The 19,405-nt window shown below is 34.6% G+C and overlaps 1 protein-coding gene across 10 annotated transcripts in view; it reads right to left on the bottom strand.

The window, feature by feature from the left end:
- Positions 1-12,417: 12,417 nt before the first annotated feature.
- Positions 12,418-19,405, bottom strand: part of LOC121876655 (dnaJ homolog subfamily C member 13-like) — a 64,505-nt gene continuing 57,517 nt past the window's right edge. For all 10 annotated transcript variants that reach the window (XM_042381966.1, XM_042381969.1, XM_042381970.1 and 7 more), the window contains 6 exons: positions 18,860-18,983; positions 17,269-17,551; positions 16,078-16,288; positions 14,420-14,599; positions 13,867-14,157; positions 12,418-13,154 (listed from right to left, as the gene is read on the bottom strand). In XM_042381966.1, coding sequence (XP_042237900.1) covers positions 12,948-13,154; positions 13,867-14,157; positions 14,420-14,599; positions 16,078-16,288; positions 17,269-17,551; positions 18,860-18,983 — 1,296 coding nt within the window. In that variant the 3' untranslated portion in view covers positions 12,418-12,947. The remainder of the gene's footprint in view (positions 13,155-13,866; positions 14,158-14,419; positions 14,600-16,077; positions 16,289-17,268; positions 17,552-18,859; positions 18,984-19,405) is intronic.

The raw sequence follows: 19,405 nt of genomic DNA, 5'->3' as shown, positions 1-19,405 counted from the left end.
TTGCCCTCGACCCTCCTGAGCCAATCCTTGAATTCCTCATAGTTAAACCACGCAGCCCAAAATGTTAGCTTTGGCAGTATTGTTCACCAGGTTTTTCCAAAATAAAGTAAATGGGTTAAAAGAAGGAGAGAGGGAGAAACAGAGAAAGCGATACAGAGAAAGAGAGAGAGAGAAAGAGAGAGAGAGAGAGAGAAAAGGGGATATAGTGAACAATTATATATATATATATATATATATATATATATATATATATATATATATATATATATATATATATATATATATATATATATATATATATATATATATATATTGACAATGAGAACCAATGCATGTACAAGTTGCTTATAACTTATTTTTTAGCTTCATGTATGTTGAGTCTGACTAAAGATTTTCCAGGGAAAGAGTTAAACATGTACACAATTATATTATTACTTTTACAAGTTCAGTATTTAAGTTCTGATGGCACGGATCATACTTTAAAATAGCTATTATGGTATTGATTAACATATATAAAACCGTCTAATTTTAAAGTAAAATTGGTAATATAAAATTCTTTAATCAGTCGGTAATATTTCCGCATTGCTGCGGTGTGCGGTCGCCATATCCGCATGAAATAAGGGGACGCATACCCGTAGAGTCATATTACAATGTAGCAGACGAAATTTCCGCACTTTGGCATCACTGGATCCATTCCGCCTCAACCGCAGCTGCTGCGTCTGAGTGACTTGTGCCAGCAACCCTAACACACCTCTCAACTAAACTCAGCGACCAACTCGAACGTAACCCGAAACACTAACCCCAAATGAACCGCCACCAAACCATCGAAGCCTTAAATATGCTATTCGTTCGGGATATCTCAGTTTGGGACCACTGTGCAACGGGACGAAGAAACTGCATTAATTGAGACAATGTGAAAAGGACCTAGGTGTGTATGTTGACAATGAACTGAAGTTCTCGGGCCATTGTAAGAAGGTGAACCAAGCAACTAAATTATTAGTCTTATGAGAAGGTCGTTCAGATACCGAGACTGTCCGTCCCTCATAACGATCTGGAGTCACAGGCGTGACCCTCTTCCAGAAGATCATCTGTGAGTATCTGTGAGTAAGAGCGAGGTGCTTCCCCTCCTGGAGGACTGTCTGGTCTTAGAGATATGCTGGGGACTGACAGTTGATTGAAAATGTCCTAAGGAGGGCCACCAGACTGGTGCCTGCACTTCGACACCTCAACTACCCTGAGAGACTAACACCTGCAGTTGCCTAGCATATACTACAGACTGGCAAGGGGGAGCCAAATTTAGGTGTATAAGCATATCAAGGGACACTACTCAGTCGAGAGTCCTTACCTGGAGCTGGCAGACGCTTGCCCCACAAGGGGTCACAGCTCAACGTTGAAGATGGCGCAAGTCCAAAAAACTGGAGGGCGAACTTTTTCGGAGTGAGAGTTGCGAACTCGTGGAACTACTTGCCAGTGTTGTGACCGCACCGAATGTGAGCTGTTTCGAGACCAGCCAGACTTGACCAGCACTGGAACAGATTCTGATACAAGTAAAAGTAACATGCGAACCTCCAATACACCGACTCCTCTAAACCCTAGTCGACAAGTATGAACCCAACACCGAATCCCTGACTCAAACGAGGTCATGGAAGAGTGTACATAATTCAGCTGGACTTAGCAGCTACGACTACTGTAATTCATGAAGGAATTAACTATCAGTACCTGCCAAGTCTAGGCCAATTATTTAATGATTATCATAATACTTATAAATAATAAAATTATAATTAATATTTACCATAATATGGTTTTATATCAATAATACAGCTCTATTATAGCCGTCAGGGGTTCAGGGATTCAGTATCGAGATGTTAAATTGACGTCTAATTACGCATTTGACTATCACCCATGCTTCTCAGGGGTCCTTTTATCAAACATCAATTTGGGAGAAATAAGCCAAATTACCCCTCCTAAGTAGCAATTTAAAAACTTAGTAAATATTTTTTCTGTCTACATTTGGAAGTTTACTGTAGAGGGCAATAGCTTTTGTATAGGGAGAAAGAGGTGTAAGAATAGAATATTGTACAGTTTAAGTAAATACTCACAGGCTAGCCAACGTTCATGTAGCGAAGGACACCCGTGACTGGAAAAATAAAAATTTTGAGATGAATGCACTTCTTTTTTTGCTCTATCTTCTTATATCAAAATCAACATAAGAATTCCGTGGTTGTTCTCTACTGATTTTTAACCATTTGGTTTTTCATAAAACGACACAAAATTGCCAAGACAAAGGTGAGGTAAGGTTTGGTTAATTAAAGTTAGGTAAGGTTTGGCTAAAGTTAGGTTAGGTAGGTAAATATAGGTTATTTTTATGGGATTAGCCCACTAGGGCACAGGTCAATGACCCACATCAGGACCTGGGGGCAAAAATATAATACAGGTAATAATAATAATATCCGGTAATAATAATAATAATAATAATAATAATAATAATAATAATAATAATAATAATAATAATAATAATATTTTCTTTAATTTTTGAAATAAAAAGTAATAATATAATATAATTATAATATAATGTATAACAATAATAATAATAATAATAATAATAATAATAATAGTACCTGTAATAATAATAATAATAATAATAATAATAAAAATAGAGGACCATAAATAAATACAAATATTAAAAAAAAATCAGTATTGAGAAACAATATACTGAATATATGTTGTGTTGTGTTGCCAAAGTAAGAGAAACAATTGAGACCCTGCAATTGTGTGTAAATGAGGCAGAAAGTCAGATCAGCTGCCTTATGGCAGCAGGGTCTACCATTAGACAATACATTATGCTTCCAATATCTTCCCAGGCGGTAGTACCTTCCTGTTTGATAGCTGCCTACTACCTATTTTTGTGTGTGTGTGTGTGTGTGTGTGTTTTACCATGCAATTTGGGTTGGTAAGGTTTTCATGAATTTGCCCATGAAAGGAATATGGAATCCATTCAAAAAATATGGTATACAGGAAAAACATAATTCCAGAGATTTTACCAATTCTGGAAAGTATGGAGTTCCATGGTGGACACCAGACTGCTGAGAAGTGATTCAAGAATGCAATAGGAGGTACAGAATATTCAACCAAATGATTGAACAAGTACAAAACAGATGCTATTAATTTGTTTAAACTATGCTCACATGTGCTCATTGTCTTATTATTTTGTAAGTTTTTACAACTATACAGTAACATCTTGAACCCATGACCAAAATGGATAAAATGTCCTGTTCAATAGGTAATCATTGTTCCTTTGGGGAGGAAAACCACAGGGATACTGTTAATGTAAGGTAATTTAAGAGACAAGGCAGAGTATGATTTGATGGCCCTGATTTGAAAGCTGTGGCTGCTAGGGAGTGATTTTTTTTTTTCTGACACAGTGTTCATTCAGTTGAGTAAGTCCAACCGTATTACAACAAACGGCGTTAGAAATTAAAGAATCATGATACTGGTCATCGTATATCAAAGGATTCCTGTATTTATCATCGTCAACATTTTAAAACCATTTTCCACACTTGTGTGGGTTAGCCATGATTACTTGATGGCAGCTGTTGGGTAAAACCAAAATGGGATCCCCCTCCACTCACCACTGCAAACCCAGGGCACCAGCCCATAAAATGCAGCAAAAACCAGGGGATGCACACATCTCTGGTGATCTGATTACCATTAGGCATGTTGAAACAAAGATTTATGGCTGGATGGCTTTCCTACAGCCAACCCATTTGAGTAGGAACAACTGACAAGGCAGGGTCGCAACTCCCTGAAGTAATCTAAGACTACCTGCATACCTTGAGCTTGTTAATATAATCGTCGTTATTGTCTTGAAATATAAAGTAACACTTAAAACACAAAACACTGTTTTATCTCATTGGAGGTCAATACTCCTTCAGTATTGAATGATTCCAGCTCCCACAGGAGTGTGTTTATTCCAATAAGGTATCAACTCTCTTTTTTCACAAAATTACTGGAAAAAGACCTACTAGTGATAATGATAGCGATATAGCCAATCAGTCAAAGAAAAGAACTGTACACTATTAATATGGGTGTAAAAAAATGTAGGTTGTAATACTGTATGTGTGGAATCAGGTGACCATCAGGTTGATATTGATCTTAGCTTGGGTTTGGCAATGTTAACCATTACAACATTCTTAGATGAATATATCTGACAATGATAAGTGAATATAAACCATGTATGTTAAATTCTCCCTGAAGGCTATGCCTCTCAAGTACAGTACTATACTCCATTTCCAACACTAGAGTTTTGAATCTTAATGAAGTGTTTCTCGGTACTACAGTGTACTTCTTTAAAACTAAGTTTCACAAAAAGGAGGTTTGTCATACATTATTGGTTTATTGGAGAAAGATCTTTTATTACATATTTATTCAACTTTCTTTGTATCATGAACAATGTAATTGACTCTAGATTTTCTCGGTAATAGTTTATTCATTATTATAGACATTTCCTTATAAAAATTGGGTATATACATTATGCTACAACCATTGTTCCCAACATCACAGGACAGTTTGCAATGTACATACAGCAGATCTTTGTTCCAAAAATAATATAACCCATATCAGATCAATGAGAAATGGAAAACTGAGGACAAGAATTATGACACCCTTTCCACCTCTGGTAAACATAGGTTTACATGGTTGTTGAAAGATGGGAGGCAAGGGTTTACTGATCTGCGAATATTTATGTGGTTCCCTCTTTACTTGATACTGAATAACCACCTTCTAATGAAACATTGTTCACCATCAACACTCGCAATCAAAATAATTAACAGACAATGTAACTAATCATACTTCACACTATCTCTATAAGAATAACAACAATGTAAAACATAGACATTAAAATATGTTGCTCTGTAAACCCACTCACAAACACAGGTGTTGAGAGTATTGCTTATATGAACATATATTAAAAATATCATCATGTAGACATGGACAAATTGTGATTACTGAACCAATAATTTCACTGTAAATTATATAAATTTTAATTAAAAGAGAACACTGATATGATTCAGTAAAGGATGAGCTTCTACACATACCCAGTGCAGGTGATCATCAGTAGATATTACAGCAAGACTCATCTTTATTATCTATAGAGCAAGCATCTTACTTTCTATTTACAATTATTTAATAATCTCATAAATACCTTCAAGTAGTCCCTTGGGAATACCATAGTCTTCTGCTATGTATTTGAAATCATAATGTGATAATGTTCTCTATGAATGATGATGGAAATATATTCCCTTTTATATGAAGTGAAAAATCTAACATACAATTGCCACATCTGTAAAATATAATTCACCAGTGACCTTTAGTCTAAGTGGATAACCAATTACAGTAGTATAGGGTTCAAAGAACATCATCATCATTTACATATGATATATATTGTGATTTAGAACCATTTTGAGCTATTCATTTATCAGGTGTTATGCATAAAAAAATCTAAATTCCCAAGTACTGCACAGTATAATATAAATTGATAGCAATTTATTATCAATCAAACTTATGATACACTCTTCATATGTCAATAGTCATTAAAAATAAAATGTCATGGCCTATTTAATGTGAGTAGCCCCCATAAAAGTGGAAAATAGTACTGAGGAACTGTTGGCAGAGAAGGTCTCTCATAATTTGGTGGTGCTTCAAGCATAAGACAACAATCATGAGGGAGAGGCATAGAACCATTATAATACCATACTACCACAACCAGTGAATATTTTTTCCATGTGCAGGTGCAACTATCTAGCAATAATAATATGTAATTTATTCACCTGTATGGGGGTACAGTGCAAGACAAACAAGTGCATATGTAGTTTCTGATAAGCTTGATACTACACCTCAATTCTCTGTGGCTTACTTGACTAAAATTTTACTGAGCAACATTACCCAATTACTATATAAATATTAATTTAAAACTGAATCCAGCTACTTCTAAGTTGTGGGACCTTGACAATCAATTTGACTGCTCGCTTTCTTGTGAAGAATGTGAAGAGCAAGATACAGTAATGAAAATTTATATTTTGTACCTGCTGATTTAGTTTAAAATAGTTATGTTTATATTATTTTTAATAGGAAATGAGAAAAAATTATCGTGATAAAATTCCTTCTGTACCACAAGAACAATTAAGAAGGATTCAGAGAGTAAACCTCCACAGAAGATGACACCATAAGGCAATGTTAAAACCTGTTAAGTGTGTTTAAACTGTAAAATGTGTTCAGCATGTGCTGCTGTTTCCATGCAAATACCGGTATACCAGACTTCTGCCCAACTAAAGAAATCCCATCAGAAACTCTGAACACCATTTTGTTCCTTTATATTACATGTATTTATTTCAAGTTGAAGATCTAAAACAATATTTCAGCATGAGAAAACTCTTATTGTGGGATAAGGCATTGTTAAGGGGATAAATGGAATGTTCATTACCGGGTAGCTCGAAATTAAGTAATAATGTTAATAAATAAAAAAAACATTTGTAAAAGCAAAACAAATATTCATTAAATTTTTACAAGACTGGCTGAATTATAAAAGTCACTAAGTTGTACTTTGAAGTTTCTAGAGTTTAAACATTATGCAGTGTGGTTAGGTTGACAAGAAACTGATAGGGAATAGGAAAATACAGTAAGTGTCCAAGAAAGATTATTATCCCTGAAAAGTTTAACAATATCCTAAATATTTGGTCTATAAGTTTTAGATTCACAGTACAAGAGACTGAACACTGACAACAGTGTTGGGCCTTCAAAACGTAATAATGAGTGTATCATGACTTTTTTTTTTTGTTCAACAAAATAAGTTTCAAGTCTATTGATAACTCTGGATGTTTTAAATATTCATTCAAATTAACACAAAAAGCACATAAAAGAAAAACAAAGGAACTGTTTCTGTAGGCAATTTAAACCAAATCATAATTCAATAGCAAAGTTTGAATAATTTTTACAAAGAAAATGTGCTACAACAACTGTGCAAACTCACTTCATATACTTCACGGTCTTTAAGGATTAAATATAATTACAGTACAGTGTACCCCAGTTATCGCAAGAGTTGTGTTCCTAGAAGCCATTGCGAATATTGGGTCAATTTTCCCCATAAATGTAAATAGGATGGGAGATGAGTTTCCAGCCAGCAACTTTCACCACATATTTTTCAATATACACTCCTCATTATCTGAGGCTATTAGGGACTGGGATTGCATGTATACTGTAATACCTGTAGATGTGAGGAATAAATAAAACATTATACGAATAAATAAAATACCACGTTGTAGGATGGCAATAGTTTAACTACACACAGGAGACTGGAGTAGCTGAGATCTCCAACACAACTCCCTCCTCCCACACAATCCATGGGCTAACTACCACACACATAAGAAATGTTTATTCCTTTATGTTTTTGAACTTATAATTATTTCTTAGTTTTTTTGTACATTCTGTGTGAACAATTGTGTATGCATGTAACAGTAAAAAAAAAATAAATAAATAAAAAATATTAATAATAATAATAATAATAATAAAAATATGTATATTTATTCAAAATTATGAGTTGAAAAATAACAATAACAGAACTTCGCTGGGCAGGAGGTGAGTTAGGGAGATGTAGCTTCAGGGACAATCTAACTTGCCGACCTGCCAAGTCTACACATACAAACCTATGGTCTTCATATTTATTATTTTATACCAAACTAATATTTTCATATACAGGTACTACAGGTGCACTCCATATAATGCAATAAAATAAGTACAACAACATAAAAACAATACATAAGAACACTGTCAGTATGAGAGTTAGAGTGGGTGCATGAGTGTGTGTGTTTGTCTGTTTGAGAGTACTGTACAATACAGATATTTGTAAATGAGTGTAAACATTTAAACTAGCATTTACCATTGCCATATGAAGAATTCTAGAATGCTCAGCATATTTTCTCACACCACGGTATGGAAGTACAGTACAGGTGAATTTTCCTGCGCATGAATTTTCACGAACGTGCTCTGCGTAAATGGTCCCATTGAATTTAATTAATTTCTAAACTGCTTGTGTGAAGTGGGCCTTACATAGGAATATGAGAGCTGGGGCAAGCTACCCTACCACTGTACAGTATCATAATTTTTCATTTGCAAATGTGGGGTATGCTTTGTAAAAATCAAATAGGGGTGTTAAAATATCAATTGTGGATAAGCAGGGTTGGAAATAGTGAGTTATTCCTGTAGTCAGAAATTAAAATTATAATGGTTCACTGGTTCTAGATCACCAAGGTAGTGTACCAAGATTCCAACTACTTTTTAAAAAAAAAATCATTAGTTTACCAATAATAACCAACAACCAATATTATAATAATTATGAAACGAAGCACTATTTTGACACTCACCATCTGATGCTACGTTGACTCTAGACTCGGATTAAGTCTCCAAGCTAAACAATCTTCTCATTCTGAGCATTTTATCATACAGTTGATTGAGCAGTCATACCCAGGAGATTGGTGGTAAACCTGTGTTCTTCTCCATCCGTAGTTTATTACAATTTCTAAATACTGTAATCATGAAAGTAGAACCAACTTGTCGGGGTCATATCAACTACTGTACCTATATTTGGCAGTCAGTGATTGGGTAGATAAACTGTTCTAACATCAGCCCATTTACATCACTCTCAACAGTCATAACAACAGCATAAGAAGAATCCATAGTCCTTGGTTGTTAGCAATGTTTAAATTTTGGATTTTTCTAGATTGAAGAAACCGGGGCCACAGATTGTTGTGGGAACCTATTGTAACCATACGAGTGTTTGTATACCCAATGTTAATACACTCTATATTAAACAATTAATAAACTTTTACTGAAACTTTTTTACAGTATATACCCAAAACTCATGTCCCAACTTAGAAGAAATCTTCAATGTGCTAGACCATGGATTTGGGAGCTTAATGGTTTATAGAAATAAAATTTTTGGATATTTTACTGCATCACTTCTGTAATCTTGGTAAAAATCCAAGCCTGCATTTTAATTAGAATTCACATCTCACCACTGAGCAAGTGAAATTCCCAGTAATAAAAGGACAAAAATCTTTACTTTCTTTTTCTTCTGATATATTGGCAGTACCAAATATTTTGGCTCACCGAGTCCATAACTTTGTCATCCACACCCAGAGCTACTAACCAAAATAGCCGAACATTACAATCCACCATCGAAGCAAATATTTAGCCCTTCAAAATACCTGCCCTGCCTCCAGTCTCACGTAAGAATTAGTTGAACATTTCAGAAGGACTTCCCACATCCCATTATACTTCTGAATGCTCCCTGAAGATCATATTTTATGTAATTAGTTTCTGATGGAACTCCGAACAATTGTAAAGAGAACATGAAATGAGAGGAATGGGTGATTCTTTTCTTTATGGATGACCAATCACACTGCTTGCCATGTCAAGGGCATAATATGATAGTTGAAGACTTACAGTACGTATTACCACACAAATCATAACACTCAAATCCCACTGTACGGTAAGATAAGACAAAATGAGACCACCGTATATTTTGACTGTACAGTGAGTTCTGCTATAACGCGTGTTTTGATAACGCGAATTTGCTCTAACGCGATTTATGAATTAGGAACGATATTTGTATAACGCGAACGCTTGTTTGCTATAACGCGATTTTTGCTTACTATTTCTCCAATTTTGTGGTATTAACTGTGAATATGGTAAAGAAGAATATCTCCAAGAAGCGTTCTGGTGATAGAATTCCCGGTGATGATCGTAAAAGAAAGGATATAACACTTGAAGAGAAGCTCGATTTTATCAACCTCAAAATCACCCTTCTCCCCATCAAGTTACATTCATATTTTTTCAAGGTAAAGTGTTACATTTACTGTATGATTTCATTATTAGATATGAATGTAACATTTATTTAGACTGTGCTATCCTTTGTGTTAGGCTAACTACTAAATTTTTTTGATTTCGAGTAATCTGCACCTAACCCTATTTTCTCCATAAGCCCTGTTATTTCTATTACGCGATTTTCTATAACACAATATTTTACAAGAACACAATTATCACGTTATAGCAGAACTACCTGTAACATAAAATCGTTTTCAGCCAAAGAAGGCTGTAGGTTACAGGCAAAATATACAGTAGTCACGATTTTCTGTTTTATCTTCTCCTACAATGAGATTTCAGTGATATATTGTAGTCTATAATGTTGGATGCCAGGTGAGTAAGGAGTCTGCCTGGTCTGCTTAACCCTCTGGTACTCCTGGCCATGGTCAGAAATCTTACCCTCTTGCAGTCTTTTGTCGCAGGCTGTGTCGGTAACAGGAACGTTTTTTTTCCATTTTAATAAACATTGGGTAGAGTGATCCAGACCCAAATTGCATCCTTAGAGATGCATCTGCCAGACCACGAAGTTAGTGGGAGGAACTTAGGTGGTTGATAGGGCCACTGTTCCTGCATTTCTGCTTACGGGAGGGGTGCTCTCAGTGTGACATATGACAGAGCGGGAAGAGTTGCGCCAGCACAGGAGTGCTTAGTGACACAATTTGCGTCGAAAGACCACGAGAGGGTTAATAGTTTAGATCAGTGGATATTAATCACTGTCAAACCCCTTTTCTCTTACGAAGAAGGGATGCGTAAGTCTTGGAAGGAAGAACCAAACAACATACAAAACTTTAAGTTGACTCCCGATTATGATATAACTAGCTTTGTTTGTTTCTACTTTCACAATTGGCAATTCAGTATCCCAATATTTCTATAAATTTTCCAATATCACAGTGCATATTAAACATCTGGGACTGCCAATATATACAGTACTCCAAAAGTGCATCTCTCCCCAATGATACAGTTTTGTAAAATCATGGATTCTAATAGTTTTGAAAAGAAGTGTAAGCGAAGCAGCAAATCATTTGCCATCATGATAGGACTTTGCACTTCAAGGCTGACTGACAACTAATAAAAACAAAAGAGATGCCTACACTAAGTATATACAGTTGAGGACATTTTAATTTCTGTGAGCTTCACAATCCAAGCATTCAACACCAGAGATATTTAATTGTTTAAGCTTATCCATAGAAGTGACAGATGATATTACAAAACCAGCACTACAAAAGTCCATTCCAGTGATGGCTAATAGAATAAAACTTGAAGATCAAAATATAAAAGTTGAGGAGTCATTGTATAACAAGCACAGTACAGTACTTAATTCAACATTTATGATCAGTCTTGCAAATCTTACTACAAGTGCTTAATTACAAATATAGTGAGATTTTGGAGGACAAATATATATCTTTCTAGTTTTGATGATCAGCAAGAAGTGACTAAAAGAATATCAGTTTCACTTTTCTTCACATACTCCCTGAAATCAAGCAGACTTTTAACGTGTACTGATGTGACAGTGCTCAAGAAATCCCTGAATGACCACAAAACAGCATCTATAACAATTTTATAAATCAGGACTAGTTACTTTGGATTACAAATTGGGGGTTAATAACATGCTGGACACCCAACCCAATGAAAATGGTTTAATCCCATGGTCTAACAGGATGAAATGGTGTTACATTGTATGATATGCACTGAACAGGTAACTTGTGTTATGCCAAGCTCCTGAACTAGGCTAACCTTTCTCATCTGAGGAGTGACATCCTATAAAACTGTGGGAGATGAATTAAAGGTTGGAAACAGTACTGAAATCAGCTTGCTTGAGTTACCCTTGAAGGGAAGGAAAGAGATTGCATGAGGAAGCTTTTTTTTACTTCTAGTCTCACTCCTGTTAAAGTGCACTTCAATTTTGAATTGTGCATGTGCCTGAATTTAATTTTCCTTTAGATCCAACAACCTGTTATGGACATCCTCAGTTATGTCACATTGTATCTTTTCCACTTTTTACAAACAAACAAACAAACATATGTCTCTGGCAAATGTTGTGGACACTAATAATGAGTGTCTGATACTGTGTAAGGGAATGTACAATGACCATTGATGGAAAGATTCCTATAGCATCCTGAATTGAACAAGGAAAGCAGCTTATTGGATAGCATATATTTGCTATAAGTAGCATGAGCAATATTTATAGTGCATCACATATAGGCAATATTGGTAGTTTCTGTGCAATGAACAATATATCAATTAACTGTGTTGCATGAGTGGTGACCAAGCATATTAAGTTATTGGTATGGAAAAAAATAAAAATTAGCATACACTGGAGTTTTGATTACACAAAATTAAATATAATTCATAAGAACAGACTTAGTAAACACACACACACACATATATATATAAATATATATATATATATATATATATATATATATATATATATATATATATATATATATATATATATATATATATATATATATATATATATATATATATATATATATATATATATATATAAAGAAATTAAGGGAAGAGAGATCCATGTGTCAAGTCTGATAAGGTAATATAATATGATGGTGATGTGCTTATGCAGGCTTTAGCCAAGGTACTGTATGGTAGTGAGGCATCATATGTATTTGTGTGTGTCCTGTGAATACACTTTTATCAGATACAGTACATAATTCATTGCATGATTAAAATATTTACCAAATCACAGGTATCACAATATATCTATTGTTTCTCATACTCATTTATAACTTTTTCATGAGCTGAAAGTTTTCCAATAACTTTGTTTACTGAATCACAAATTCATCACATTTTAAGGTCATTAATCAGGTAATGAATTATCTATGTGATAAAAGTTAATTTTCTATATACTCCTGTTGTCCTCTTCAAGTGTCAAAATCACAGTTGGGTAACAAATTTATGCCCAAATGGGTATACTCATAAAAAAATGCTTAAGGAATTACTTTTACGCATCATGTATGACAGGTTATACAAGAAATTAGAAGAAATAATTTTCAATCATGAAGCATCATTCAGGGTAACTCAGGCTGCCTGTGTGTGTTATTCACTGATGGAGGAGTCGAAGGCATGGCACGTGAGGAACCCTGTGTGAGGAAGCCAGCAACACCAGGTGTTCCACCCATCAGGTATCCCGCAGTGGGTGAAGTCTCAATAAACAGGTCGTGCTTTTGGTCCCGGTACTGAAGCCATATTGCTGACTTTGCAAGAAGAGCATTTACCTGCAGCAAAAATAAACATTAAATGAACATACACTGATAATACCCCTTTATTGCAATTTATTATGGATAAAAAACTTAATTTACATAACCAATCATTTTCTTTATACGCTTTCCAAGAGAAGTGTCCTAAGAAGCAGGCCTCAGACACCAGTGAAAGTGCTGCTATGAGAATAAGACAATACTTCTTCTACCAATATTCTTTGGTCAAGATTACAAATGTGCCATACCACTAAAGGATGGATGCACAAAATTTTTCATATTTACCAAACCTCCTGAACAGCCAGTGACAGAATGTTTCATAAATATGGATAAACTACAGTATACAGTACTTATATACAGTAAAGAATACAATTAGAAAGTTACGTGACTATTACATGCATTAATCATAAATTTAATTTATCAATTTACTAGGATGACATAATATAACTACATATGTGATCTATGATCCATTATGATTATGTGCAGAAACATATACTGTACACTAGGTATATTATTATATCTAATTGAGTAGCAAAAGTATTGTCTCAAAGCATTCTTATCCCTGTACAATAATACACCTCTCTTGTCCACACACTCCTCTATACTATACCCATCTTGCCTTACACAATGTTTCACCTCAATGCTGGCTAGTCATCTCCATTTTTCATTATTTTACAAAAGAAAAGAAAATAATTTTACCATGAAGCCAATAAAAAGACATACTGTACTGTACCTCTTCTGCATGCTGAGGTGAAGCAGCCATGGTTTTGAGACAAGTAACAATCTGGGCTTTGGTAGATGCTGGCTTCTGGACTTTTGCATCAAGTTTTGACTCAAGAAGAGACAGAAGGTAGGGTATGACATTGGCTCTCAGACCCTGATCAACAAACGCAGTTGCAGATATGCCTCCAGAGAAGAGATTATGTAATGCTTCACATGCCACACCTACAACATCAGGACGCAGTTTCATAGCTGAAACCAGGCCAGCTACAACTTCTGTTCCCTCGAGGACATTGAAACACACCTGACAAAAATAAAAATTTACAAAACAAACTAAAAATAAAGCAATATATCAGCTGGATCTGTGGATATCATTAAAACAGTCATCACTTCTTGACACTAATAGAATCCAAAATACAATCTTTATATACTCATACCAGTACTGCTGTAAAGCAATTTTTTTTAATTTGTGAGAAACTTTAGTATCAGAAAAAATTTATATAAAATTAACAGCAGATGCTTCAGACCACAGTTAGCTACATGAAAAAAAGTACACAATTACATACTTGACTGAAAGTGAACTGATGAGTTGCGTGGGTGGCTGCACGAGCTACTGACAGGTTCTTAGAGAACAGCAGTGACACCACACGAGGGATATGACCCAACTGAGGAAGGTACTCCAGCAGGTTTCGCTGAGCTGATAATACAGTAATCACTGTGCTCACTACCAGCTCTAGTGTATCACCCTAGGCAGGAGAGAGGAAAGAAGATATGAATGGACAAGCCATTCAGTTTTCTAGTGCACTTATGTAATTAGTAAGTTCCATGGAAGATTTACTACCTTTTTACTCGCAGAAGTTAACAGGTTCAGGCATAGTCTTTGCTACCTTGATATATATTGTACACCATATATGGCACATTATAGCAACAAAGAAAAAATAAATATATTATATTTTCACTCATTTTAATACTGTACTGCATCATCTTACCTAATGAAAACATGATCAAAACAATTATTTATCTGCTTCTTAGTTAATGCAACTCCTAACACACTTTCATCACCCATTGTTTATCACACCATTCATTAACAGGTAATTACTGTAGCAGTATTTATTTATTATCCATTTTCACTCAACCACTGCACCTCATCTCAAGATATTCTTGATACCGGTACAGTAATATTTTCTTTCTGCTTAGTCTATACGTGACTTTGAATAATGTCCAATTCCATGTACTTATGTGGGCTGGTGTGTTTTAATAGTGACTCAGTTTTGGTGGACATTATTTAATAAAAAGACTCCTTTCCTACAATCTTTATCTTTAATAAATACATTATTTCTTGTGAACAGAATTTTTTTTCTTTTTTTTAGGTCAAACTTAACTAAAATTTAACTAAACCTAACCTAATGTAATAAATAAATAACTTAAAAATTGCTTGATATAAATCCTGGTACACAGAAGTTTATCAAAAGGAAAGAGACCTATAGCAAACACAAACAACTTCAGTGCACAAAAGATGTACGGTAACCATGTGAGAATAATACAGTAATTGGGAAAACAGAGGAAGCATTACCAAGGTGGAGTGAAGTGCAGTGTGGACATATGAGATGAGTGGATGGATGTAGAGATCAATGAAGGGCTATGAGGTGAGAACATGGGGCCAGGGTTGTTATAATGATCACTATGATGACTATGGCCATGTTAATGAGTAAAAGGGAAGATAACTACTTGTAGTGCAGTAAGGATAAAATAGGTCTTAATAATAGGGTGTTTGTGTACAGTACTTAATAGCTGGGTGTTTATGTAGTCTCTATAGGGTGTTTGTGTACAGTACTAAATAACTGGGTGTTTGTGTAGAGTGTTTAAATAATAGGGTGTTTGTACAGTGTCTTAGGGTGTTTGTGTACAATTTGTGTACAATGTCTAAATAATAAAATGTTTGTGTAGTGTCTAAATAATAGGTGTTTGTGTTAAGAATGTTTAAATAATAGGTTGCCTGTAAAGAGGAAGCTTAAATATTAATGTGTTTGTGGAGTGTCTAAATAATATGGTGTTTATACCAGGGTATTTGTGTACAGAGGGTGTATAGACAACAAGTTGTTTGTGTACAGAGAGTAATTAAATACTGTATATGTTTGTTTGAAAATTATCTAAATTGTGAGAATGTGTTACAGGACACACAAACAGACAGACAGTCGAAACAAATATAACTTGTAATACTCACATCAGTGCCACCTTTGGCTAACTGGTCTAACAAAGCATCAAAGAGATCTGATACAAAAGTCTTTGGTTTGCGAAGTACCCAGGATGGATTTGCAACTAACAGTCGAAGGAATACACCTCCTACCACCACTTCTCCAGAGGTCGATGATAACGTAACTTCTTCTGGGAATTTCCAGATGGCACTTGGATCCTTACATTGATGGTCGTGAATTCTAAAGATATAAAAGAACATGTTGATAATATTACTCGGCATTCTTTGACTACAGGTAAGTATTCTAATGATCACTATTTTTATTCCGAAGATAGCATGTAATAAAAGCACATGAATTTAAGTGTTATCAGTACCCAAACTCTTCGGAGTGATATTGAAAATACTGAAATTGAAGAAAAGACCCAAGTGGTAAACTAATTTGTGTAAATCATCCAAGACACAATAGATAATTTAACAATCGTGCACCATGACTCGATATCTGCGTCACACTTAGTCTCATCCAACTGGCACTGACGTTATTCTCGTGTCACTCAAAGGTAAAAAAATCACCTAATATTGAGAAATTATGACTGACGTGAGATTTTGGCAAGTTATTCCTCAAACTATTCTCTTTCATGCTAGTCCAACACTAATTAGATAAATAGCAACATCTAGCTCAAGGCTTGAGCACTTCAGTAGTCTCCCAGCAATCACACCAGATAATGCTACACACTCTCCCCTTAAAATTTCTCCCATTGTCCCTCTGACACACTCCTACCCTCCATTGTGCAGTAGAATTTGCCTGTAAAATTTTTTGTAAAATATTTACTAGTTTCCAAAAATGTTTTATTTTATATATTTTTTTTTTCTTCAATATTTCACCGATTCAAATTTGTAACCATTGCTCGTGTGTGTGAACTGTTGGGGTTGTATTTTTTTTATTCTAAAATCGCTTATAGCCAAACCGTACATGTTAGTAAAATTTTAAAACCACCTTAACATACCTAGACACTTATACTGTACTAACAAAAAATTCAGAAAAAAAAGACAAATTTAGTAAAATTCTATTGTAAATTACTAAAGAACTATTGGTGGTTTATTCACACTTTAAGATATGGAGATGATCAGCATTTAAAATGTATTAGTAATACTCCAGCACCAACACAAAAAGTTCTTAAGACGGGATGGAAAATAAAAAAATAAAATACATTATACACTTACTCTTCTACTAATCTAGAAACTACTCCAGATACTTTTTGTCTTGAGTCATCTGTCCATATTAGCTCTGGATTTTCATGCTGAGCTTCATACAGGTGAACAGACGTGCTCGGTGAGTCGCGCATCTGATCCGCCAGGGCAGCGGGAAGAATCTTGAGAAGTATAAGTCTGACACGGGGCCCAACTAGCTTGTCACATGTCATCTTGCCCATGAGCTCAGCTGTTTTCTCTCGGACATCACCATCGTCCGAGGAGCAGAAGATATTGAGGAGATACATAACAGCACCTGGTAAACAGAAAAAAATATTTTCTTGAGAAAACTGTTGGTAGCATTTTCTCAAGCAAAGCTCCATAAAGAATGTAAGAGATATAAATAAATCTTAGATCTTTGATTTACATCTATGAATTAGATTGAACTTTATTGGATATACGCAAATGGTAACAATTATAAAACCTATGTTTCTCATTCAAAAGAATTACATATTCTATATAATAAATTTTGAAAATTTTATGAAAATTATGTAGAGAAAATATGTACAGAACTCCAAAAGAAGGTAAGACATGACAGGGTTATCATAAACAAACAGATAGTGGAGACCTTAACTCAACATACATGATCCAGAATCACCTTACCTCAGCCTGACTGACGTCAGAGACACATGAAGAGAGATTTTGTTTAAAGATATTTTGTTAGCTCATAGACAGTGTCTTAAGCTAAACTTTGAACTTAATTTTTAACAAATTTATATAAAACGTATATGAATAACTGTTTACAAGAACAATGAATGAATAAAGATTATAATATTTTGAAAATTTGTTTGTTTGTAATATCTGTACAGTATCAGCTGGACCATAGAGTAGGGTGTGTTTAAGCGCTTACAGTTACACTGATGAAACAGTTTATGGATAGAAAATTGTTGGGAAAAAAAAATTAAATACCACTTTAATTTTGAGAAAAAAATATTTTATGTGAACAATTATGAAATCTTAATCGAGAGACAAAGAAAATATATTAGAAAAGGGTTAGCTCGAGAGACAATCCAAGTACAGTACCGCCTATGGATTTAGAAAAAAAAAAGTGAAGGAGGATCACCCCATGAGGCGTCGTAGGAGAGTCGTGGGGATTACCAAGGAGGTTTTATAAAACCTCCTTGGGGGATTCATAGAGACATACTGGAGTTATTTCTCTACTGTCTATGACTGTCCCGCAACTAACTTCCAAGTACAGGTATCCCCCGATTTACGATGGGGTTACGATCCTGAAAAACATATCGCAAGTCCAAATATCATGAATCAGAATCAGTATAACATGAGGTTCAATGGGCTACCTTCCCAGCCAGTGACACACCCACCTGTATCACCGAAAATAGGATTCTTACAATAATAATGTATTTATAAAACACAATTAAACAAAATTCACTTCATCATTAAGAACAAGCCTGGTCGTCATCACATGTTCCATTCAAGGCTAAGGGGACTCTTAAAGGTGGAGTGGAGATGTTCCTCTGACTCCCACACAGCTTCTGGAGAGTCAAGCTTCACCTTCAGAGACACTGTTTTCATGGGTGACAAATGAAATGTCACTGGAGTTTACCTTTATTGAGAGCTTCCTTAACAATCTTGGTGTTGGACATGAGAGCATGGAGAATATTGAGAGACATCAGACGGTTCGGCACCAGAGCTTGGGAGTGCAAAGCCAGCATTAAGTACACCAGCACCTGTAATAGTAAAATGCTGTACACTAACTTTGAATGGTTATGTTCAATGTTGCAGCAACTAATAGTTAGTGCTGGGTAATATAATCTAATGGTTGACTGATTTACAATTCAGCACCTTCTAATATGGTAATAATAATAATAATAATAATAATAATAATAATAATAATAATAATAATAATAATAATTATAATTATAATTATAATAATAATAATAATAATAATAATAATAATAATAATAATAATAATAATAATAATAATAATAATAATAATAATAATAATAATAAGATATTTAGTGTCAACAAAGTTACTACCTGTCCTGTAAGATGAAGTCATATGAGAGGACTTGGATGACAATACTGTATAGTATATGAAGAGGAACAAAGCTGGGAAGGATGTAAGGGGAGTGGTTGCTGTAATAAACTA

This window comes from Homarus americanus, unplaced genomic scaffold (genome assembly GCF_018991925.1).
Source record: "Homarus americanus isolate GMGI-L3 unplaced genomic scaffold, GMGI_Hamer_2.0 scaffold28, whole genome shotgun sequence".
Taxonomy (NCBI): Eukaryota; Metazoa; Arthropoda; class Malacostraca; order Decapoda; family Nephropidae; genus Homarus; species Homarus americanus.
Note: the sequence above shows the minus strand (reverse complement) of the source record. Positions and strands in the feature narration are given on the sequence as shown.